A 26,807-nucleotide genomic window follows, 5' to 3' on the forward strand; every position below is an offset into this window, starting at 1 on the left:
TAACCAGCTAGGAAAGTCCTCAAAACATTTAGAAAATTTGCCTGTTTTTGGCTTTGTATTCCTAGCATAGGACTCTGGATTCAGTAGGAGCTCAGTAAACGTTTGGAGGTAATCATGTGGGGACTGAGGGAATCCTTTCTTATGAGTGAATTCTGATCAGAGTAGCTTCCCCTCTGAACTGAGCACAGACCTGTCCTAATCATAACAATAGCTACAACAACCCTAAAAGCTGATATCTTACATGTGCTGGACATTGTTCTAAGCACTGTACCTGTATCAACTCATTTAATCTTCAGAATAACCCTTTGAGATAGGTACTATTGTTGTCCCATTTTACTGATGAGGAAACTGAGGCATAGAGAGGTCAGGCAAGTTTCCCAAGGTCACCAGCTAGTATGTGGCATGCTCATAGACCATACTTTTAACCATTAGGCTATACTGGTGCAAAAGCAAGAGGGACAACAGAGACTACTTGATAATTCCCTTCCTGACTGGACATTCTTAACATCCTTCATCCCTTTAAAATAGCTTTTTAACAAATAGCATTTACAGTCACTATTCAGACCCAGAATCCTAAAAGTGAAGACCAAGGACAAGAAAAAAATAAGAAATTCATTTCAGGAAGCATTTCCCTTAGTGGTAAAACCCACAGATTGAGACTTGGGTGAATTACCCAAATGAAACCTCTTTATTGGCAGTCCATCCTACACTGTGGTTGCGAGTGTGGCTGATGAGATTAAGGTACAAATGACCCTCCCTCTATGTCATGATGAAGTAGCCAATCTACAACATAATTGGTCAAAACTGTTCTATTAGTTAATTATACATTGCCATGAAAAAGCGTGATGATACAATGGTGAGCAAATGTTATCCTCCTCCAGCCCCTCTATACACCACACACACACACACACACACACACACACACACACACACACACCATTTTAATAAGGTTGATTGATCCTCTCCTGGGTGTACTTGGTGGGTTCCTTCAATGTCCCTCATCCTCCTCTGCCACCCACAAACATCTTCTGTGTCTGGCCCCTCTCCTCCTCCTGAGTGTAACCAAGACTGAAGATCCCTTTCTTATTCCTATCTCTCCGAAGAAGACGGAACAGATTTCTGATGCTCAAGATGGACTGGGTCTAAGGTTAAAGCCTAAGACAGCTCTTCCAATCATAACCCCCTCCACTCAGACTGCTGAGGCCTTTGGATCTGGATGAGATCTGAGGGTTATAGAGGGATTCAGCAGATGTGAGGCATATGGATGAACCTGAGAATTTTATAAAATACCCCAAATACATTTATAATCTATAGGAAGTTGCTCAAAATTTTTCTCTACATTACAGTATTATTAACTGAGCAAGTTCATGTCATATAGACAGTAAGCTTCATCTGTTAGATTATGCTCTCCTTGGGGACAGGAATAGTGCCTATTTTCTTCACCACTGTATCCTTAGCCCCGAGCACAGGGACTGGCACGTGGGGAGCAGGGTAACTACCTTCACACAACTTGGGAAAAAGGAAGTGCCAACAGCAAGCATCAACCGAGATGGTCGCACCATGTAGAAGCTTGAAGAAGTGTTCATAAACGCCCTGACACACTTCTAGGTGTCTCACATCAAGGGACCAGACTTTAAGGGGGACTGGAGATTCCATAATAATTAGTGGGAGAAAAACTTAAGAGGCACATTTTTTAAACTTCTCGTCACTCCACCTCTACTAGGCTGCTGTGGCCTAGCCAATACAGAATGCTGTAACCTAAAACCAGATGCATCCTCATTTGACAATCAGTGAGGTTATGATCACATTCCAAAGAACAGAACTCGGAGAAGTAGTTCTGGAGAATGAAACAGAAGCATACAAGAGCTACTCTGTGGGGAGAAAGAGGTGGTCATGGGAAGCCAGACTTAAAATATTAGGATTCAGTAATTGGGAAAGGTGAGGACAAATGGAGACATAGAGTGGTTCTCAACCTTGGATGCACATTGGAATCACCTAAAAAGATTAACATACTGATGTTCAGGTACCATCTCAAGATCTGGAGTTAAATTATCTGGGGTATTCTATAGTGTCACCAAGGTTGAGACCATTGGTCTATAGAATCACTAACAAAATAAAAAAAGTGAGCACAAAATCAAAAAGGTGAGCACAGAAGGAAGAAGAACCACCTGGAACCTGAACAAGGTAAGCTTAGGGCAAGTAAAACAAAGTGCCACTTAGCACAGTGAAGATAAATATTTAGAACTAAAGACTTGCCTTGCTTGAGTGTTTTAAGAAATGGATGCTGCATCAAGGAAGAAATCAAACGATACCCTGAGACAAATAAAAATGAAAACACAATGACCCAAAAGCAGTCCTAAGAAGGAAATTCATAGCCTTACAAGCCTACTTCAAGAAACAAGAAATATCTCAAACATCCAACTTACACTTAAAGAAAATAGAAAAATAACAGCAAACAAAGCCCAAAGTAAGTAGAAGGAAGGAACTAATAAAGAGCAGAGTGGAAATAAATAAAATAGAGTCTAAAAAAAAATCAATGAAGCCAAGAGCTGGTTCTTTGGAAAGATAAAAAAAATTGGTAAACCTTTAACCAGGCTCATCAAGAAAAAAAGAGAGAGTACTCAAACAAATAAAATCAAAACTGAAAGAGAAGAAATAACAATTGACACCACAAAAATACAAAGGATTATAAGAAAATATTATGAACAATCACATACCAACAAATTGGATAATCTGGAAGAAATGGATACATTCCTAGGAACATACAATCTTCTAAGACTGAATCAAGAAGAAATAGAAAATCTGAACCAACCAATTACTACTAACAAAATAAAAAAACTCCCAACAAACAAAAATTCTGGTCAAATGGCTTCACAGGTGAATTTTACCAAATATTCAAAGAAAAATTAACATCTATCCTTCTCACACTATTCCAAAAAATCCAAGAGGAGGGAAAGCGCCCAAGTTCATTTTAAGAGGCCATCATTACTCTGATTCCAAAAATAGAAAGACATTACAAAAAAGAAAATTATAGGCTGACATCCCTGATGATTTGATGTAAAAATTCTCAACAAAATATTAGCAAATCAAATTCAGCAATACATTAAAAAGATCATACACCATGATCAAGTGGGATTTATTCCTGGGATGCAAGGTCGGTTCAATATCTGCAAATCAATTAACGTGATACACACATAAACAAAATAAAAGATAAAAATCATATGATTGTATCAACAGGTGCAGAAAAAGCACTTGACAAAATCTAGCATCCATTTATAAAAACTCTCAGCAAAGTGGGTTAGAAAGAACATAACCTCAATATAATAAAGGCCATATACGACAAACCCACAGCTAACATTATACTCAATGGGGAAAAGCTAAATGCATGCTCCTTAAGATCAGAAACAAGACCAGGATGCCCACTTTCACCACTTTTATTCAACATAGTATTGGAAGTCCTAGCCACTGCAATCAGACAAGAAAAATAAAAGACATCCAAATTGGAAAGGAAGACGTAAAACTGTCTTTATTTGCAGATGACATGACACTATATACAAAGAAACCTAAAGATTCCACCAAAAAACTATTAGGACTAATAAATAAATTCAGTAAAGTAGCAGGATACAAAATTAATATTCAGTAATCAGTTGCATTTTTATACACCAATAATGAACTGTCAGAAAGAGAAATTAAGAAAATAATCCCATTTAAAATTGCATCAAAAAATAAAATAAAATACATAGGAATAACCTAACCAAGGAGGTAAAAGACCTATACTCAGAAAACTACAACACAGTGAAGAAAATACAAATAAATAGAAGCATATACCATGCTCATAGAGAGGAAGAATTAACATAGTTAAAATGTTCATATTACCTAAGTAATCTATAGATTCAATACAATCCCTATCAAAATACTAATCTAGTTTTCACAGAACTAGAACAAATAATCTTTAAAATTGTATGGAATCACAGAAGAAAGACCCCAAATAGTCAGAGCAATCTTGAGAAAAAAGAACAAAATTAGAGATATCATGCTACCTGATATCAAATTACACTATATTACAAGGATATAGTAATCAAAACAGCATCATACTATCATAAAAACAGACACATAGATCAATGGAACAGAATAGAGAGTCCAGAAATAAACCCACACCTATATGGTCATTTAATCTATGACAAGGAGGCAAGAGTATACAGTGGGATAAAGACAGTCCATTCAATAAATGGTGTTGAGAAAGCTGAACAAATATATTAAAAAAATGAAACTGAACCACCTTCTTACACCATATACAAGAAGAAATTCAAAATGGATTAATAGCTTAAATGTAAGACCCAAAACCATAAAACTCCTAGAAGAAAATATAGGCAGTAAACTCTCTGATATTGCTGTTAGTAACATTCTTTTTTGATCTAGCTCCTTGGGCAAGGAAAACAAAAGAAAAAATAAACAAATGGGACTACAACAAACTAAAAAGTTTTTGCACAGCAAAGGAAACCACCAACAAAATGAAAAGACAGCCTACTTAATGGGAGAAGATATTCGTCAATGACACATCTGAGTTAATATCCAAAATTTATAGAACTCATACAGCTCAACACCAAAAAAATTAACAATCCAGTTTAAAAAATGGGAAGAGAACCTGAATAGACATTTCTCCAAAGAAGACATATAGATGACGAATAGACATATTAAAAGATGCCCAACATCACTAAGATCAGAGAAATGCAAATTAAAATCACAATGAGATATCACCTCACACCTGTCCGAATGGCTATCATCAGTAAATCAACAAACAAGGCGAGGATGCAGAGAAAAAGGAACCCTCATGCACTGTTGGTGGGATTGCAAATTGGTGCAGCTGCTATGGAAAACAGTATGGAGGTTCCTCAAAAGTTAAAAATAGAACTACCTTATGACCCAGCAATTCCACAGCTGGGTATTTATCTGAAGAAATCCAAAACACTAATTCAAAAAGACACATGCATCCCTGTGTTCATTGCAGCATTATTTACAATAGCCAAGATACGGAAACAACCCAAATGCCCATCAGTAAATGATTGGATAAAGAAGATGTGGTACATATACACAATGGAATATTACTCGGCCATAAACAAGAATGAAATCTTACCATTTGTGACAACATGGATGGACCTAGAGGGTATTATGCTAAGTGAAATAAGTCAGACAGAGAAAGATGAATACCATATGATCTCACTTACATGTGGCATCAAAAGAACCGAACAAACAAAACAGAAATAGACTCATAGATCCAAAGAACAAACTGATCATGGACAGAGGGGAGGGGAGTTGGGGGGCAGGGTGAAAAAGGTGAAGAGATTAAGAAACACAAATTGGTAATTACAAAATAGTCACAGGGATGTAAAGTACAGCACAGAGAATACAGTCAGTAATGTCACAACAACTATGTATAGTGCTAGGTGGATACTAGACAAATCAGGGGGATCACTACATAAATTATATAAATGTCTAACCACTATGCTGTACACCTGAAACTAATATAAAATAATATTGAATGTCAACTATAACTGAAAATAAATAAATACATTTTCAAAAAAAGAAAAATAATGGCTGCTACATGAACCCAGAAGCAAGGGAGGCCTGTCACTGGAGAAGAAAAAAGAGCTACTATGCTTGGCATGCCATGAGCATGCTTTGGCCCACTGGCTATAGAAGTGGTGGTAGGACCCTCCACTTACTTGTGCAGCTTCTATTTGGCTCCCTGACTTCTGAAACATCCTTTAGAACTGTGATCATAATACCAGCTTGAGAGTCAGAGGAGGTAGAAATGGGTCCTACACAATCCAAGTAAATTCAAATGCTAACTGTCAGTAAATATAGTTAACTTATGCCTAAATTACATGATACAGTTTATAGGGGAACTGGAGGCACATCTACCTGCTGTAATAAACAAGAAGGCAAGGGCCAGCTGAGTGGCTCAGTTGGTTAAGAGCTCGCTCAAGAGTTTGAGCTCTGAGCAACATCAGTTTGAGTCCAGCCCAAGCTGAGCAGCCACTGAGCTGCCAACAGGTGGCAGGATGGCTCAGCTAAAAAAACACAAACAAACAAAAAAAAAAACAAGAAGGCAAGCATCTTCCTCTAAATTGACAACATAGACATGTGACATTCCAGAAGGAGTCTCAAGACAAGTATATAAGACCATCATGATATAGCACTCATTTACAAAGCAACTTTTTAAAAAGGTGGCCCTCAGGTAGAATTCCATCATTTCACCTAACGTCAGAGGATCATAGCCAAATCCCATAATTAAGTGCCTCAGTTAAATCCTTCATAATGAAATTTTTATTGAAAGAAATATTTTTTAATATGCAACTGTATCTCTAGTTCATATATTTATTTTCATAATTTCTCTTTCCTTTAACCCAATGTACTAATTTCATAACGATGAATTCTGAAAAGAATTCTCAAATTCTTAAATTCTGAAAAGGATTGAATTCCCCAAAGAGAAACCAAATTCATATATAGTGTCTAAAAATAAATCAAATTGCATGGGATTCAAGGACAGGTGAAGTAGGTATTTCACATATAAAGGAAAACTCACACTGTCTTCACACTGCATTCTCTAACTCATATTAGCCAGATATCACTTTAATAAAAAAAATTAATAGTTTTTAAAAGAAGCAACTAAATCTATTGGCCAGCTACTGTCTCACCAGCTCACTATCCATTCATTCATTCAAAACCATTTAATAAGTATTTATCACATTCCCTGTCTTGTCCTGGATGCTGAAACTTGTATTAATAAATCTCAGAGCCTACTCGAGGAGACAAATGTGTACATCTGTAACCTTAATACAGTAAAATAGCGTGACTATGCCACGCCAAATTTATCATTTTTGGTAGGTCCCTATGACAGAGACTACTACTTGCCAACCAAAATCCATGTTCTACTCTTCTTTCTGAACACACAGCTAGACAATATTTCCTAGCCTCCCTTGCAATTAGATATGGCCATGATACTGAACTCCAGCCAGAGGAATGTGAACACAGTGATATGCACTATTTCCAGGCCTGACCCATTGAAACGTCCTATGCATGCTCCTGCATGCTCTCCATGGTCTCTTCCCCTTTTAGATAGCAGGAATAACTCTCAGGGCCACCTTGGAAATCATGGTTCAAGTTGGCTGAACGCCCATTACCTCAGGTACCTGAAAAGCCACATAGAAAAGAGCCACCCCACCAACTTGTTTACCCACCGAAGACTATTACTTTAGTAAAAAGTGAACTGTTGTGTTTTACTCGATATATATTTTTTAGCTAGCTGGGCATTATGGTAATGAATATAGTACCCCTCACAATCATGTAGATAAATAATAAATAACTCCACTTATAAGTGCAGTAAGTCAGTCCACTGAAATACCACCCATGTCAAATACTCATAAATCAGAGCCTTGTTCAACAGAGCCTCTCCCAAACGTCTCCCAACCTGAGATTTCACAACCCCTCGCACTTTTGCACACTAAAGGTGGGGAGAGATACTCAAAGGTAGAAACTGGATATCATCTTTGACCCTTACTGCAGCCTGGCACATAGTAGGTGCTCAGTGAAAGAGTGAATTAAAAAGTGAAATGCTGAAAGATGAACAGAGAGGGATCTCTGGGCAAAGTTGCCTCTTTTATGTTCTGTGGCTTAGAATTCTAGAGCTTTGATTATATTGAGTTCAAGTATTTTTGAGAAATTACGAAGCTGTTTTTAAAGAAAAGTTTTGGCTTTGCCTGCACGCAGTCCCATAGTCCAACCCTCCCTTAAGACAAGAATTAAGATTAAGAGCTTAGCTTCTCATTAAAAATAAGTAAATAAAACAATTTCACTCTTTTCTAAATCATGAGGATCACTTTTGAATTAATATTAGAGTCCTGTCATTTCTGGCCCTTGCCCATGACCTACATCTGAAACTGTTTGCTAACAAAATACTTTTTGATGAAAAGCTTGCTGACAAGAACTTCTGCTTCCACTAATGATAAAATAACTGGTACTGGGGTAGACATTGTTCCAAAAGCAAATAAAAAACAGGACAAAATACATGCGTCAACCATTTTCAGGCACTTAACATCCATCAGCAATCCCGGAGGGAAGAAAAACTCACATGTGTAGCCTCATCAGAACAAGTTATTGACTGGGGTTCAGGAAGCTGGAATCCAAGTAAAGCAAAGAGGGCCCACTGAACCAAGGAAACAGAGATCAAGGCTTGGAGCAGCTAAAATGGCTGGAAATTATGGGGTAGAGTACAAGAAAGGATGAATCTGTGCAAAGGAAGATCCACAGGTGTCTCTTTGAGGGTCTCTCACAAGTTGTTGGCTTATAGCAAGACTTTGCATGCAGAGGATAAGACATGTGAGGCCTAACAGAGAGCGGCTGCTACAATAGTGAGATCAGAACAGAGATGCTGGAGGTCAAACAGGACTGGGAGATGCTGAAGCTCTAGCCCAGCTAGAGTAGGAAGATCTCATTAACTTGCCCTAACACTACAGGCATCCAGGTGAGACACCAGGGGCCTCATTTTAGGGATAAGAACAACAATTAGAGAAAAGTTTATTTTAGATTATCCATAAAAAATCCTAAGGCCAGTCCTGAAAATATCAAAAGAGGAGACAGAGGTAAGAGGTTCAATCTTACCACAATAGAGAAGTTTGTGAAATGCCTTGGATTTTCCACAAATAGACCCTAACAAAGTGAGGGGGCGGGGGAAACCCTAAATAAGCTCAAAGTGCTCAACCAGTAATTGAACTGCCAGCTAGAATTTTTTGATTTTTTAACCCCCCTGTGAAGAAGATAATGTATCATGCACAATGCTCATTTTACTATCAAAATTTACCAGAGATACAAATAAACATCAGTGACCCATGAAAGAGACAAAGCAAGTAATAAAAATTGATCTCAGCCTTCTGGCCTTTTTTACCTGGTCCACAGGGACCAAGAGCCAATTTACCCTCATGGAAGACTCACACCCAGGTTGTCGTCACAGGAAAAGGCTGCTCAAGCCTTCTGGGTTGGCCTTGCTCATGAACACAGACAGAGCCTGTGCTGGATCTGGCCCTGTCAAGGGAACTGGCGTCCTGTTCTCATCACTCTTTCCTGGTTTCTCTGTTTAGTGCTAAAATAAATAGGACTTGAACACACACACACACACACACACACACACACACACACACACACACACACACAAACTGATCTCAACATAGCCCAAATGTAGGGTGTAACAAACAAAAACTTTAAAGCCGCTAACATAAACATGTTCTGATAAGTAAAGATAGGTATAATCTTAGTAAATGAAAGATTAAAAAACGCTGTGCAGAAAAATAGAAGCTATAAACAAAAACAAATATAATTGTCTTCATACTTCCTGTTTTCAATACTTATTACAGAATACTATGGTACTGGCATAGGATAGATGTATAGACCAACCAACAGACTTGCGATTCTGGAAATAAGCCCTTGAATTTCAACAAGGGTACCAAGAAATGGGGAAAGAAATGGGGAAATAGTCCTAGGACAACTGGGTATCCACATGCAAAAGAATGAAGTTGGACCCTTTCATCACACCATGCATAAAAATTAACTTTTTCAAAATGGATTATAGACCTAAATGCAATAGCTAAAACTATAAAACTATTAAAAGACAACATAGGAGTAAATCTTCATAACCGTGGGTTTGGCAATGGTGTCTTAGCTATTATATACCAAAAGCATAAATAATCAAAGAAAAAAATAGACTAATTGGTCTTCATCAAAATTAAAAATGATTTTCTGAGCAACAGCAGTTAGAGTCTCGGCCTAAGCTGAGCTGCCACTGAGCTATCAACAGGTGGCAGGATGGCTCAGCTAAAAACAACAACAACAACAAAATTAAAAATGATTCAAAAGACTCCATTATTAAAGTGAACATACCAAATAGGAGACAGTATTTGTAAGTTATATACCAGAAAAGGGACTTATATTCAGAATATATAAAGAAATTTTATACTCAACAAATAACTGAAAGACAAATAACCTAATTTAAAAATAAACAAAGGATCTGAGTAGACATTTCTCCAAAGAAGATAATACATATGGCCAATAAGCACATGAAAAAAATGTTCAACATCATTAGTCATTAGGGAAATGTAAATCAAAACCACAATGATATACCATATTATACATACCCACTAAAATGGCTATAATTAAAAAGACAAGCAATAACAAGCATCAGTGAAGATGGGGAGAAATTAGAACACTCGTACATTGCTGGTGTAAATGTAAAATGGCACAGCCGCTTTGGAAAATAGTCTGGCAGTTCCTGAAACGTTAAACATAGAGTTTCCACATAGTCCTGAAATTCCACTCCTAGGTATATACCCAAGAGAAATATAAAACATATGTATACACCAAAACTTGTACTTGAAAGTTCATAGCAGCGTTATCTGTAGTAGCCAAAACATGGAAATTCAAATGTCCATCAACTGATAAATGGATAAACAAAATGTGGTATAGCCACACAAAGGAATATTATTCAGCCATATGACAAAATGAAGTACTTATACATGCTATAATATGGGTAAACATTGAAAACATTATGCTAAGTGAAAGAACCCAGACACAAACACCACTTATACAAAATGTCCAGAATAGGCAAAGCCATGGAGACAGAAAGTAGCTTAGTGGTTGCCAGGAGTTAGAGGGAGTGGGGGTGGAAGAGGAATGACTACCACTGAGTATAAGGTTTCTTTTTAGGGTGATGAAAATGTTCTAAAATTAGATAGTGGTTATACAACTCTGTAAATATTCTAAAAATCACGGAATTGTACAGTTTTAAAGGGTGAATTTTATGGTATGTGATTATATCTCAATGAAGCTATTATTTTTTTAATGGAATTCCTAGAACTGAAAATTATAATAACTAAAAAGAAAAATTCGTTGAATGAGCTTATTAGCAACTGGAAAATGTGGAGAAGGTGGAGAAAGGATCAATTAAATTAAAGATAGATCAATAAAAGTTATCCAATCTGGAGAACAGAGAACTAAAGATGGAAAAATTAACAGAACCTCAGGAACTAGTGGGATAACATCAAACAATCTAACATACATGTGATTGGCATTCCAGAAAAAGAGGAGAATGAAAATAGGGCAGAAAAATAAGTGGCTGGAAGAAATAATGGCTTAAATCATCCCAAAATGTGGTAAAATATGATAACTTCCAGATTCAAGATCAGCAAAATTGAGAAAAAAAAAATACAAAGAAAATCACACCTGGAGGCATCATAGTGTAACTGCTGAAAACCAAAAATTAAAATTAAAATGTTGAAAGCTACCAGGTTAAAAAGATATTATACCTGAATAAAAGAATGAATAAAATGAAAATATGAATTAAGGCTGACCTCTCATCAAAGCAATGGAGACCAATAAAATAACAGCTAGAGTGCCAAAAGGGAGAAAAAACTGTTAATCCATTATTTTATAACCATCCGATTAAAGTATCATTAAAAAATGAAGATTAAATAAAGACATTTTCCACCAAAGCACAAGCTGAGAGGATTTGTCACCAGCAAAATTGCACTTCAAGAAATGCTAAAGGGTGTTCTTCAGGCTGAAGGGAAATGATAATAGATGGAAACTTGGATAAGGACGGTCCTGATGGAAGTGTCTTGTATCCCTTATGTAGGGGAGGGAAAAGATTGAAAGCCAAATGGACTACTAGACACTGAGTTTTCAATATGACACTGAGTTTTCGATATACTGTAAGCCATGACTCATATTAGAGGTTTAACGCATTAATTGGTCATCCAATGGTTTGCAAACAGCATTTTAAAAAATATAATAGGGTAGAATGGACCAGAAAAGAAGAAAACAGAAACACCCTTTTTTAAAAAATCAGATACAATATAATAAATGGCCATGTGATAAATAGTATACTTTCTAAAAACCTATTAATGAAATTACAGCTCATTATGCTGGGCAATGTACTACATAAATGTCACAAATATCACTGTGACATTCTTCTTAAAATTTAATGTTGATGAACAAGTCTCCTTTTATTAGACAATGAGATCCATGTAAGTTGTCTCTTTTCTGACTTGCCTGTCAGGAGGCTCATAGATAAATTTTTGCTCAATTACAGTACCTATTCTTAGTCTAGGTCTTGTGATATAATAATATGCTCCTAATCCTTCATTATTTGACATTTGTTTTAAGTTTTATAGTATCCAGGTTTTCTTTTCTTGTAAGTTGTTTGATGACTAATAAATAATAAATAGAAATATTTATCTGATATAGGCAAAAATCAAAATGGATTTAAAAAAGGAAGTAGGGCAAAGAAGAATTACCAAAATATTAAAAACAGGTAACTTTTATTCTTAAGTTATGTATTTGTATTAAAATGTTTTTCACAATGAACATGTACTATTACTTATTAATTTTTTTTAAAAGAGCTATTTTTAAAATATGAATTCACTTATGAATAACAGGTATCAGTGAAAGTGGGATTCATCCCTTCATCGGTAAACAAGTCAGAATATTTAAGGGTAGTGTGCTTTATTCTTATGTTTGCTAAACAGAGGGAGGGTTTGACCCAGCAAAGTGTGAAAACTGGCATCCTTTAGTAGTTTCAGCAGAAGTTAACCTAGATGGAAAGTTGTCGGCCAGAGAGACTTATAAATTATTTTCATAAGTTTCTGGAGGAAAGGCAGCGCTGTCTGCATGAGCTAAAAAAAGACCTCCAGTACATCTTGAAATACTGGAAGTATGGACAGAACCAATTTCATTGGTGCGTTCTGAACAAACCCGTGCTTGATCCCGCCTCCGCCTTCCCATGTCCAACAACAGTGCATGTGGCCTAAAGTATTAAGATCATCTTAGGGTAACAAGAATCTAGAATGTAAGGTCTAGACAGGCAGGTGTGTGCCTTTACTGATCTCTGTAAGTCCAGCACTGACCATAGGATTTGTCATACAGTCTGGCTCATTAGAGAAAATGATGGACCAGCCCCCCTTTAGGCCCCAGTGTCCCTGACCCTCTAGCCTTACCCACAATGGAAGATGACAGAGAATGTACACATAGAAACCGGACCAGAACTTGACGTTGGTGTTTGGAACCCACCCTACCCCTCACATAGCATCTTTAATCCACCAGCAAAGTGTCCCAGGTTCCCACACAGGAGCAATCCAGAGAGCACTGGGGGCTGCTGGAAAGGACCATATCAGGTCCGTGGCTCCCAAAATGATGGGCGCATGGCTGGACACAGTGAGGGGAATCAGTGGGCCCTGTATGCCCAGCAGCTGGGGAGGGTGACAGACAGACAGCTGGAAAAGGGTTCTGATATCAGGTTCCAAGAACAAAGTCCAGGCAAGTGGAAGAAGCCAGAGTATCATAGATCTCTGGGAGATCTCTGACCTTGTCTAAGACTCTCCCTCCACCTGCCACTTGCCTTTGGGCTTAGAACTAACCTTGCTTAATAAGACCTTCTGTCCTGGACCAGAGTCCAACATGGTCCCTGGGAGCATCTCTCCATATATGCTCACAAAGCCTCGGGACTATGAGTGACACCTCCCTTCCAGTCCTTTCGGCTTATTGTTCATGCCAATGGAGTGGGCTCCTCCCCACCTCATGCCTCGTGCAAGAACCACCAGAACCAAGACACCCAACAAAATCCCTGTCCCAGACAATGTCAACCCTGCCGAAACGCATCTGTCTGCTCAGTATAATTTGGGAGGTGCTGCAGAATAATGTCCTCCTCCTCCAAACTCCACCTCCATTTGCTTTGCTTCTAAGAAAAGCCCCTGGGAAAGAGGTGCCCGGGTTTCCCTGCACCCTCAAGTGCAAACGCCCTTTTTGGGGGGGCCTTACCCAAACGCCCAAAAGGGCAGGTTTGGGTAAGGGATGGAGCAGGGGATGCCAAAGTCAAATTTGCTGTGGGTGAACCTGAACTTCTCAGCAGACTGTTTCTGAATTAAACCCTGCTAGTTGTTTTGCCTACCCTCAAACACTAAACATCCCACAACTTGTAACAAGGAGAGGCAAAATCTCTGAGATAAGAATTAGTAATCCTTAACCAAAAAGCTGCTGTACCAATCCTCGTTCTCTTGTCCTACCTTCTCCTCGATAAAACTCGGAAAGTACTCATGCGTCCCTCAGCTCCTCTAACCCTTGAGGGAAAGGAGATCAGCTCCTTGCGCCACCCCCTCCAGGTTCCCATGAGGTCACCAGTCCCGAAGAGTAGCGGTTAGGATGCGGTTTCCTTCATCTCCAGCCCCTCTCCCTCCTGCAACTTGCCAGATGTCCAGGACCTGGGTCCCCAGAAGGAAAGACTCACCGCGCAGCCCGGGGGTGGCCATGGTGCCCGCACACTGGACGCAAAACCCGGACTGCCCCGCGGCTGCGCTCGCGCCTGGACAGGCTTATTCCGCCGCGGGGCTAATTCCATCGCGGCTCAGCTGGGTCTGGATGTGCCCGCCCCTTGCCTGCTGCCACCGCCTCCTCCCCCATCCCTTCCAAGGCCACCCGGCCCTCGCTGCCAGGGGCCGACCGGGGTTCTCATGCTGCGCCGTGGGTGCGCGGCGATGGTAGCGCCACGTGGAGAAAGGAGCGCGTTTCCGCTGTGGAGTTGAGTCGGGGTCACCCTCAGGTTAATGTAGCTGAGGGGCGAGTCAGTAAGTGCTACCCGCTGTCCTCCTCTGGGGGAGGTGCCTCATACCCTCCTGGGCCGGGTGTGACCATTCCTCCGGATTATCTCGCGAAGCATCTGGCCGATTAGTTTCCAATCCCACCCGCAAAGCCTCCTCCCTGATGCCCTGTACAGGGAAGCTGTCTGCTGTGTGGGCTGGGGTGGGAGGTTTCCTGCACACCTGGCCTTCACTTGACCCTAGCCAGCTGCCCCCACCTTTTTCTAGACTAAAAGGGGCAAGAACAGAGAAATAGGTGCACAAGGGACAGGTAGGACAGGAACAAGGGCTGCAAGAGGCAGGTGGAGGGGTAGGTGGACTCCCCTTGAGTCCCAAGGGTAAGGGTTGAGGAGAGAAACTATGGAAGCCCCATCCCAAAGAGCAGCAGGACTGCCATCTCTCTGGAAAGGTTAGGTACCTGGCCATGGGCAGAGGGATGGAAGAGAAGACGTCCAAAGGGCGATTCTGGATGACGGAATCTACAATTCCAAAGTGCCCTGGAGATAAACAAGTTCCTTAATACCTGGGACCCCAATATGAAAAGGTATGATATTAAAGTCAAGTGTGCTATCTGTGACCACTGACTTTTCAGTGTGAAGAATGTTATCTCCCACACTGATAAGATCAGGTGACGGTGACTGCTCCCCACTTTACTGATGAGGAGCCAGAGGCAGTAAAGGGGAGCAGACAACACAGAATGAGTCAGGAGGAGAGCAGAAGGAAAACCATAAGTGTTATGTCCCAATCCCAGGCTCTATTCTGCTCACTAGGAGTAATCATGGCTAATGTTCATACAGGACTTCCTTATCCTTGGCTACCCTTCTCAGTGCTTTAACCCACAGTAACTATTTCATTCCAACAACAAATCTATGAAGTAATTATTGCTAGTATGTCCAACTTACAAATGAGGACTGCAGTGTAATAGGTCCAGCAACTTGCCTCTAAGAGATACGCCAGGGTTTCAAAGTAGACAGCCTGCTCCAAAGTCTGTGCTCAAAACCTTTCGCCACTCCACTTCTTTCTCTCCCAAACAATGCCCCCTCCCCGGGTACCTGGAGCAGGAGGACTGCCACTCCCACTTACCATCTCGAAGTCTTTTCAACTCCAAGGCAAGTGGAAAACTTTCCACTTTCGTTTCTTTATCCATTCCCTTTCTCCTCCCCTCTCAGGCACTTTCTTATCCCCTAGTCTCTCTATACTCCCTCTTTGAGACTCCCCCTAAAACTCTCACTTTGAGGGACTCTGTCCTATCTGGTCTGAGGATGCACAAAAAATAAATTCCCTGAGACCAGAGGCAGACCCTGCCCTGGAAAGACCCAAGGAGTAAGGGAGGGCCGTGAGACACACCCCCACTGCCTCCACCAGTTTCTTTCTGCATCCTTTTTACCCGGCTCCCTGCCATTTTTTTAAAAAATCAAAACATGCAGCTTTTCTGATTCAGTTTTTTTTTCTGATAGTGAATTGTCATATGAGTAAATAGGAGGAGAAATTCAGGCTTTGGCAGGTCAGGCCGTTGGAAAATTGACCCCTTATGGTGAGGAGGCAGCCTCTCTCTACTGAGTTTCTCCATGGCTGATGCCTCCAATAACACCTCATCCCCAGGTAGAGTGTTAGGCGATCAGTCAGGAGAGAGACAGGTAATGCCCTGCACCGGATCTGGTTTCCTACAGAGACCTTAGAGGCTACTCAACATTGGAGGCAGGGTGATGGATGGAGAGATGACAACCTTTGAATTATTGAGCAGTTATATAAAACTTCTCTCCATTCTTCCTTTCCTCTACCTTAAACTCCCCACCAAACCTATTCAACACAATCCATGCCTCTTGCCTGTACCATATCTTCCCTTAAAGATGATCCCTGACAGTAACAGAAGTGGGTGAGACCTAGAAACGCAGCAGTCACAGGTTCCCATGCTAGCAAGGGCTGAATCTGTAAGCAACAGGGATGGTGTGACACTGGTGGAGTGGCCTGCGAGTTCTCGCCTAGGTGTCAAGGCACCTGAATTCTGAACCTGGCCCCACCGTCCAGCAGCTGTGTGACCTTCCCCAAGTCACTCAAGTCCTCTGAGCTGCTTTCGTCCTCTGTAAAGGTGCAGGGGAGAGACAGTGGATTAGAAGACGCCTAAATCCTTTCCAGCTCCAACATCTTGCACTTTCAATGAGTCAATGAGTTGAGTCTTTCCTGTGTTAAAAGGATCTGAAATGAAGATGTCCATCAAATTCCTGTCACATCACCAGGACATTCCTTTCATTCTCATGGGTATTCTCTCCCAATTAGAGTTGCCGCCATCTTGCCAGCACATACACGTAAGCTTTTCTCATAAACTTTAAGGAAGGACAATCTCTCCTTGAGAGTGACATCACCAGTTAGGGATTTAGGGACTGGTGGAACTGGTGAAGTTTGGTGTTATCTACACCTCTTTCTCTTCCACTACAGGATGTCTTGAGGAGGCAGCGCCTTGGCATCCAGCACACAGCCCAGAAAAAACTCAGCAATTCACCTCTCAGAACAAAGGAAATCGCCAATGCTCTGCCACTTATGGCAGAGAACGTATTCCTCCTTTTGAGCCTTGATGTCCCCATTTTTATTCTTGTCACTTCTTATATTATTATAGAGCAATTTATAGTTACCCCAGGCTTTCAAGCTTATTTTATTCCAGCCCCACAACTGAGACTCACAGTTCTGTTTCCAGATGAGGAAGCTAAGTCTGAGAACCACTAAGGGGCTGTTTTGAAGCCACACAGGAGAACAAGGCCTTATATGGGACCCAGGCCTGCCCCCAAGTCTGAGGCTTACCATCCATGGCTGAGCCTGTGGGGATGGGACCCTGTTCCTGCACCTGCCAGCACCCCATTTGCAGTCCCCTCAGCCCTTAGCACTTCTCCCTCCCACAGGGACCACGGAAGGTGCACAGGAACTTGGTCAGCCAAGGGCTCAGAGAAATCCTTGCACATCTGGTCAGATTCCTTCTCCACAATGCCAGCCACACTGGTGACAGCCATGTCTATCTTGGCAGGAGCCTGGCTCCAGGGCCCACCCCTGTGCTGCCCAGAGCCCCTGAATTTAGAGACTAGAGAACACAGTGTTCCTGAGCAAACCCCTTTACTTCAGTCCACTGGGCGGAGTTTCTCAGGGGACCTGCCCCGTATTCTATGCTCTCCTCCGCACGGCATGGAGGTAAGACACCACTGTTCCCCAGAGCCTGGCAGTGCCTCCCACAGACACTGGGGCTAGCGTGTGTTCTAATGGAGCCTGTGCTTTCTCCCTCAGAAAGCAGTCTCAGAGCTCAGGGCTAGCCTATAGCTGTCATCTCAGCCTAAACAAAGCAGTGAACCATCAGCCTTTTGCAAAATGAGAGATTGACCTTTATTGTGGGCCCAGGAGGGCACGAGAGCAGAGCATACATGAGGATGGGCAGCACTCTGGCCTCTTGGGCCGAGGCAGGTGGCAGTGGGCGTCCACGGCAGCGGCGGCAGTGGCCTCACTTGTTGCACTTCCTGGGGGAGCACCGGCACTGCATGGCGTTGAGGACCTCATGGTAGACGATGGAGCCGTTGGTGCAGCGCAGGGGCACCTGCATGGGCTCCGTCCGCGTCGGCGAGCAGCAAGAGCACTGGTCCTGCACATCTTCTATGTCGATTGAGTACACGGCTTTGCTGGCACATTTACCCTGCAGCAGGCAGAGTGGGTCAGGGCATCGCGATAATGGAGAATCGGGGGTCAGAGTGGACGCTGAGGCAGCCTGCTCCCCCCACCTGCCCTCCTCCAAGCAAGGCAGGCCTGGCCTCGCCCTGAGATATCCAGCACAGCTAGGCAATTTGTCAAGGTAGATCTCAGGGAGCTCTGAAATGTCCTCTTTCCTTATGGTACCATCACACCCAGATCCCTCTAGCTGCAATTCTATGCGTGTCTGATTAATATTCAGGAAACATAGCCCCCAGTTTCCATAGATAACTCTCTATTTTCTTTGAAGGACTTGTTGAATCCTTCCTCGGTTTTTTTTCATCTGGGGTCAAAATTTCCCAGTTACTTCAATAAAACATTTCCTTTAAAAAATAAAATACTTCCAGTTCCTTTCACTTCCCTTCCCTGTGAATTTTCCAGATCCTTCTAAAATGCACTAAGGAGATGTCTCCAAACAAGGAGACGCCCTTCCCCGCTTAGGCCTCATTGAAGTCAGGGACCCTTACCTGGCAGTAACGAATGTCCACTTCCTCTTCGGACTTACAGTTTCCCACTTTGACATGCTGCAGCTTGGCAATGATATCTTTGCATTCGGGCTCCTCACCTATAGGGCAGGTGAGAGATGGGACCCAGGCCTGGCTGAGGTTCTGTAGAACACTCTCCAGCCCAGCTCCCTCAGGGGGTGGAAAACAGTAATCAAATCACCAAAGCCAGCTGCAGAGAGGGGAATTATGTCATCCTGGTTCACCCTTTCATATTCAGTAATACAGTTATTGCTGGGTATAACTTACTTAATAGTACAATTTTAATTGCAGGAGGAGCCTAGATTCACTGTGCTTTGGTGATGTCAATGGATGAGATTTGCTTTTATATAATTGTAGACTCTAAAAACTATAATGATTGCAACAATCCTCTTATGCTTATAAAAATATCCAGAAGCTAATGAGCAATGAAATAGCCAATAAATACAATTAATATCTATTCACCCTTGCCTTTGGGTTAAGAGGAAAGGACAATATCATGGCCACATAAGGACACTCACTGCCTTTGTAGGGGGCTGAGTAGACCCTAGGAACCCTTGTAGAGTCCTCTCTTGGGTATAGGTGCCTCCAGGTCACTGGCATGAGCTTCCTTACATACAGGGGTTAGTGGCATTCAGATCTGAATGCTACTTGCCTACTGAGAAATCTAAGATTTAATGGCAGTTCACATTCCCCATCTGAACACTCGGAGTTTTCCATTTTTGGGTGGCTCTTAATCTATGTCAACCCTAACTATATATTAGCCTGCCTCCCAACTTACAAATAATTTCATTTTAAAGCAAAAGCCTGCCAACTACATTAACAGGATGAATCAGAAAACAAATTTAAGCCAACATCCTATTTTCTGTCTCTATAGATTTAAATCCCTGATCCTGGCTTTCCTTATGCAGGGTCTCAGCCTCCTGAGTGCACTGACCACCAAAGGCCCCTTGTTGCTAGTTGACAGATAAGAGCCTCAGCCAAATTCTGTGTGCAGTGTGCCTAGAGAGAATTCATCTTCTGATGGTTCCTGACTTCACATTCGTAAACCACTGAGACAGGAACCACAGAAAGAGATACTTTCAGAGTGTGTTCCCTCTGCAACTTGGTTATAGCAGTTACAGGGACTGTCAGAGTCAGCCATCAAGAAAAGCATGAATGATTGAACACTGAAGATATTCAATTCTTCCTTCCTTTCTCTACCCCAAAATGAAATAGGCCTATAACAAAAAAACAAAAAAAAATCCAAACTAAACTCAAAACAGAAAATATTAGTCCAGGCAATTCTGTCTTCAGCATTAACATTGGGATTCTGAAAGTCACTTGCGCTCATGAACATAAGACGGTGTTGTAAGAATACTGTCTGATGTGCAGACTTGTCTCCAAAGCTGCTGCTGTGAGCTGTTAAGACCAACCCACACAACATAAGTGCAAGGTCAAGAAGGGCTGAGCTTGAAGAAGGGGAGGTTAATAAACTTAGACCAGCCATATAAATCCTGATGAGGAGTATGTCTTCTGCAGCCCCACACAGCACACAGTGGGGCTAATGTTAGACAGCTGGTGGGTGCCTTCCCTTTCTCTGCAAGATAGCTGTATCACACTCATTGAATAGATGTGTGCTTATTGAGTGTCTGTTTGTCAAGATCATGGATCAAGGAGCTCTGGTTAGAAAGAAAAGATATTCTCTCATGATAGCAACCCAAGACTCTATGAGGAGAAAGGCAAATAAGAAGTTGGAGACAGTAAGGAGTTTGAAGGAAAGGAGGAAGAGACAGCCTCACAGGCATTTGAAAGAGGATTTGAGCAGGGGCAGTCTAAGAACATTCAGGGAGGGGTGGCAATTCCCTGTAGGATTGAACATAATGACTGGCCGGTGATCAAGAAATATTTTTCTGGAATAAAGCTTACTCCAAAGAACAGTCCCTGGACTTGGTCTGATGGGTTTCAAGGGACGAGCTATTGGTAATGTACTTACATGTGTCACAGCAGGTGCCTGGAATTTTCATGATTTTCCCCTTAAGAAAACAGCAAAATCCCAGATTAATCACAAATAGTACATAGTGGTCAGCTTTCAGGTCCTTCCCCAGGCTAATTCCTGGCTCTGGACTCACAGCCCTGAGTGAAAGACCCCAGATGTACATTGTGCTTTCCCATCACAAACATGAGCAGAATGACCACTACCTGCCCAGGCTGAAACCATTTTGATTGTTCTGAATTCTCTCCCAGATGAGTCATCAGGCTCGACATTCCCAGGGGAGCCTGGAAACCAGTTTGATCTCTCACCTTCAAGGATCACATATTCAATCTCTCCCAAGGGAAGGGTTTTGGTTTGGTTGTTTTTGTTTTTGTTTTTAAGCATTATGAAGTGCAGAGATTTGTCTCTCCATCAGGCCGGATTTTGTAATTTCATCGGATTTTGTAATTTCATCGATTTATAATCTAGGTCAGGGATCTCTCTTGGACAATGGGAAATCATGTGAGAGCTGGACTGCAGGCTGTTCAGAGGGACTCTGTTCTTAGAGGAGATGGAGACAGGCAAGAGGAAAGCAGGACCTGAGCTCCTACTACTCACTCCCTCGGCCAGGCATTTGTGCTCATTAAAAGGCGGGCAGCCTGTGACCCTTTTCTCCCAGATGAACTCTCCTCTCTTGTTGACCCTGCAGAAGTGACTGTCACAGCCATCCTGAAGCGTCTCATCAGGCTGAAAAGAAAGAGGGCAAATTTGAAGACAGTGTTGGGTTATAAGTCCACTTCAAACCATGACTTGGACTCCCTGGAGTTGTTGAAACAATTTGGAGGACTATGGAACAAGAATGAGACAGTGTCTATAAAGTCTCCTCACCTAGAACACAGGAAAGAGGTACAGTCCTTTTACGACTTATTTACTATGAATAGGGCTGCATAAATGTAGAGAATCCCCAAACTCTTCTGACCGCTTAAAAGCTTAAAGAATTAAGACATAAGGAGGGTAAACTGGTTAATCGATAACTGAACTAGAGATGAGCCAGACGCCACCTCCCTCCCAACCCACTAGCTAATTCAGGCTTCCATAGATCAGTTTGTTTCACCCTGATTGCCTTTTCCATCTCATAGACACTAAGGCTGGAGAAAATCTTAAAATCAACCAACCTGAAATCATGTGGCCATACACCAACTTGTCAAGAAGAGTGATAACTAAATCAAAGGGAAAATTCTGTGCTTTCTAAAAGTTATCCATCTTTTCTTTACAAAATCAGAAAGAAATCAATATTAGTCCTTCTTTCTTAAAGAAAAGATCCCCAAATAGGAAACCAGGTGGTGATGCAAGGGGGATTCCTGAGTTCAAATGGCTCCCACCTTCAATGTCATCATCTGTCCTCCCCTGAGCTGAATGTTGCAAGCCATAAGCAGACATCTCCCACAGCATTCACCTTGGGTATTCTCTTCTTTGTAACCCTGCAACCAGAAGAAAAAGCAACTTTAGTTAACCTCCCCAGAGCATCCCAGTTATAAGTAGGCTAACTTTGCCAGCTGCTCATCTGTCCTAGAGTTCAGAAAGTCAACATCTAGCTCTAACTAGCTTTTGTCAGTTCTCATCCCCGGATAGTATTCTTTCCTTCTACAGATGTACACTTCGCTCAAGCTCTAGCAGCCAGACCTATTAAATCAGCTCTCTCCTAAGCTCCAGACTTACAAGTTCAATTGTTCACTTGGCAGTTATTTATCTTATTGTCATCTTAAGACTTATATCAAAAATGGAACTTGATGTTTGCCACAAATCTTATCCTTCTTCAGTCTTTCCTATCTCAGTAAGTCATTTCCCAGCAAATCAATACCCGATTGCTCAAACTAGCAGCAACCTGTGAGTCACCTTTGACTTCTCCCTATTTTTATCCCCCCACTCATCACCAAATCTTGGCTCAAAATGCATCTCCAACTCATCCACTGCTTTTCATGACCAATGTCCTCTGTCACCACCTACTCCAAGCAATCATCATCAACCAATGGACTCTGATGATAGTCTTGATTTGTCTTTCTGCCTTCATTCTTGCCCTACTATATATAGTAGGAGACCTCCTACTATAGGTCTCCACACATTTGCTAGAATGACTTCCTTAAAATATAAGCCTAGTCATGTTACTCCTCTGCTTAAAACCCTCAGGGGAGTTCTGGCTCTGATAATGCCAGAGTAGCTTCTATTGGTCTCACTCTCCTTCAGACAACTTGAATTATTGACAGAATATTTAAGACAATCATTTAAAGTCACTGGATGGCCAAAATCAGGAATAAACCTTAAGTTATTTGACCCTTGAAAGAGGGAACTGTAATGGACAAGAATCATGTTTAAATGGCTTTTCCAATGAAGGCAGTCTGCAAGGCACTGGACAGCTGGAAGTTCAGCAGAAAATTATAGTTGTATTTGCTTGAGGAGTCAGAGCACAGAGTTTGAAACCCCTAGAATAGCTACAAACTAAAGGGGAAACCCAGAAAAGAGAAAGTCAGAAAGGAGAAGCCCCCAAATCTGCATCTAAATTCCTTTCAAATCCTTGGTTGACCCCTGAATTATATACACACAGAAGATCCTATGAGGAGCCCAGGGGCAAAACAATAGGTGGACAACTTAAATAACACAGCAGAAATGTCATCTCCCACATACCACAGGGGAGCCAAGGTTTGCAGTCTGAATCCCACCAAGCTGAAGGGACTAGTTAAACACTTTAGATTGTCATTGAAATTTCAAAGGAGCCAAACATTAAGAGTAAGAACTATATCTCAGGACTAAAATATTTGCCCTTGGACTGCGAGGAATATTGAAATAGACACTCCCTAATGTAGTTTAAAATCTAGCTTTCTTTAGTTCAAAGTGAACCACCAATAATCTAAGTTAGAAGCAAACTTAACATTCAGCAGAGAAAATAACAGAATTGAGAAGCTCTTCAACATATCTCCCACCGATGTCTAATAGTAAAAAGTTTCACGCAAAGGAATGGAAAAATTTGATCTACACTCAAGAGAAAAATTACTCAACAGGAACAGATACACAAATCACCTTGGTATTGCAATTAGCAGGCAAGAACTTTAAAATAACTACCGTATTTGCCGGCGTATAAGACGACTGGGCGTGAAAGACGACCCCCTAACATTTCCACTCAAAATACAGAGTTTGTTATATACTCGCCGTATAAGACTACCCCCTCTTCCACACACCTTCCACACACCAAATAAAAGGTAAAACAATATCAGATTTGATTTCAACATTTTAATTTATATTCAAATGCTTATGACATGCAGGAAAACTGTCACAAGGCTGTATGTAATCAAACATATACATAAAACAGTGCAAGTTTATTACCGGTAAACATACCGGTAATTCACTAAAGAAAACACACTCGATAGACTGGTACCGTAGATTTTGCGAGTGTGGTAAAATCACATAACAGCAAAATCGCATAACAGCCGAGCATACACCCAGCAGCGCTGCTGATGCCTGAACGGTATGTGGAATGAAGTGGGCGGGCATCGGGAGGCCACTATGGCACAGGGCAAGCACTATGGGCAGTCTATCTGAAGTGTACCTGGCGTATAAGACGACCCCCCACTTGGAGGCATATTTTTCAGGGCCAAAAAATCGTCTTATATGCCGGCAAATATGGTATGATAAATATGTTAGAGTCTGGAGGAAAGTTGGACATAATAAGAAAAGAGATGAGGAGCTTCAGAAGCAGGTTGAAAATTTAAAAAAAAAAAATGAAAACCCTAAAACTGGAAGCATGGTACCCTACATCAAAACTCATTAGATTGGATTAACTTCAGAGAAGGAAGGATCAGTGAATTTTAAGGCTGATCAATAGAAATTGTCCAAACTGAAGCACGGAGAGAAAAAAAAATTGGAAAAAAATATACAGAGCCCCAATACCCAGCAGAACAGTGTTGAGTGGCCTAATATACATGTAATTAGAGTTCCAGAAAGACAGGAGAGAGAAAATGAAGTGGAAAACAAATAACTGAATTTCTTCTCAATTTGATCAAAAATCAACTTACAGTTCCACGAAGCTCCATGAATCCAAAGTAGGAAAAGCATAAAGAAAACTACTCAGAAGCATATATTCAAACTTCTGAAACCCAAACATAAACTGTTAAAAGCAGCCAGTGGGGGTGGGGTAGAGGATGCACACAGGAGAATAACAATAAAAATGGCAACTAACTAGAAACAATACAAGCCAGAAGACAATGGAACAACATGTTTAAAGTAATAAAATAAAAAGCTTTCAAACTAGAATTCTATATTCAGAAAATGAAAAAGGCAAAACAAAGACGTTTTCAGATAAATGAAATCTGAGAAATGTAATTCCATTTGGCCCACACTAAAAGACATGCTAAGAAAAATTTTTTCAAGTTAAAGGAAAATGATATAACATGCAATTTCAGATATACAGGAAGGAAGAGCACGGGAAATCATAAATATGCAGGTAAATGTAAAATACCACTTTTAGTTATGGTCTTAAATTCTACTAAAGGCAATTTACTATTAAAAGCAAAATAATAACAATGTCTTGTGAATTTATCTCCTATATAGAAGTAAATCGGGGCCGGCTGAGTGGCTCAGTTGGGTAAGAGCTCGCACAAGAGTTTGAGCTCTGAGCAACAACGGTTCGAGTCCAGCCCGAGCTGAGCAGCCGCTGAGCTGCCAACAGGTAGCAGGATGGCTCAGCTTAAAAAAAAAAAAAAAAAAAAAAAAAAAAAAAAAAAAAAAAACATAGAAGTAAATCATGTGATAACAATAGCACAAAGTATCAGAAAAAGAGTATATTGTACATGAAATCGTAGATTATTAAATCAAGGTAGACTGTGATAAGTCAAGGATGCTTATTGCAATCTCTAGAGTGGCCACAGTTATCTCTACAACAAAATATTTTCTTTTTTCACTTTGATTTCTTTTGATTCATGACTTATTTAAAAGTATTTTATTTAATTTCCCAATATTTGGAGGGGGGTAATTGTAATACCTTGTTGGTACTAATTTTAACTTAATTGTGGTCATAGAATATACTCTACATGATTTCAAATTTTTGACATTTATTGACTTTTTTTATGGCCCAGAACTTGATCATAATAGGTGAAAATTCCCTGTGTATTTGAGAAGAATGAGTGCTCAGCAGTTTTAGAGTGTAGTGGCCTATCATTTTCAATTAGATCAAGTTGGTTGATATAGTTTTCCAAATCTTCTGTATCCTTACTGATTTTTTCCCCCTACTTGTTCTATCAGTTACTGAGAGAAAACATTAAAATTACCTACAAAAATTATGGATACACCTATTTTTTCCTCTAGTTCTGCCAATTTTTGCTTCATCTATTGGAAATTCTGTTTCTATCAGTTACTGAGAGAAAACATTAGAATTACCTACAAAAATTATGGTTATGCCCATTTGTTCCTCTAGTTCTGCCAATTTTTGCTTCATATATTAGAAATTTTGCTATTTCATGAATACACATTTGGGTTTCTTGTGTCTTCTTAGTGAATCTACTCTTTTATCATTATGAAATAACCTTCTTTATTTTTGGTAACATCCCTCATCTTAAAGTCTCTTTTGTTTGGTATTAATACACCTATGTCAGCTTTCTCATTCTTAGTACTATTTGCCTGGTATATCTTTTTTTCCATCCTTTATTTTCAACCTGTCTGTCTCTTTAAATTTGAAAGTGCATCTCTTGTAAACAGAGTGCTAGTTGGGTCTGGCTTTTTTATCCAAGTCTAACAATCTCTATTTTTAATTGGAATTTTGTTTTGCTCATTTACATTTAACGTAATTATCCATATGGTTAGGTTTGAATCTACCATTTTGCTATTCATCTGTTGTCGTCCCTGTTACTTGTTCTATTATTAATTCTTTTCTGTCTTCTTTTAGTTTAATGAAGTTTTTGGTTTACTGGTATTTTATTTGAT

At 40.7% G+C, this 26,807-nt stretch overlaps 2 protein-coding genes across 2 annotated transcripts in view; both read right to left on the reverse strand.

The window, feature by feature from the left end:
• ANO2 (anoctamin 2) overlaps window positions 1-14,440 on the reverse strand; it is a 318,461-nt gene extending 304,021 nt beyond the window's left edge. The window contains exon 1 of the mRNA XM_019627082.1: window positions 14,330-14,440. Within this exon, the coding sequence (XP_019482627.1) occupies window positions 14,330-14,440 (111 nt within the window). The remainder of the gene's footprint in view (window positions 1-14,329) is intronic.
• A 3,580-nt stretch (window positions 14,441-18,020) lies between these two features.
• Window positions 18,021-26,807, reverse strand: part of VWF (von Willebrand factor) — a 157,952-nt gene continuing 149,165 nt past the window's right edge. Inside the window, exons 46-50 of the mRNA XM_019627083.1 lie at window positions 22,220-22,318; window positions 21,456-21,584; window positions 20,859-20,898; window positions 18,869-18,966; window positions 18,021-18,348 (exon numbers count right to left, since the gene is read on the reverse strand). Of these exons, the coding sequence (XP_019482628.1) occupies window positions 18,160-18,348; window positions 18,869-18,966; window positions 20,859-20,898; window positions 21,456-21,584; window positions 22,220-22,318 (555 nt within the window). The 3' untranslated portion in view covers window positions 18,021-18,159. The remainder of the gene's footprint in view (window positions 18,349-18,868; window positions 18,967-20,858; window positions 20,899-21,455; window positions 21,585-22,219; window positions 22,319-26,807) is intronic.

Source organism: Hipposideros armiger, unplaced genomic scaffold (genome assembly GCF_001890085.2).
Source record: "Hipposideros armiger isolate ML-2016 unplaced genomic scaffold, ASM189008v1 scaffold_706, whole genome shotgun sequence".
Taxonomy (NCBI): domain Eukaryota; kingdom Metazoa; phylum Chordata; class Mammalia; order Chiroptera; family Hipposideridae; genus Hipposideros; species Hipposideros armiger.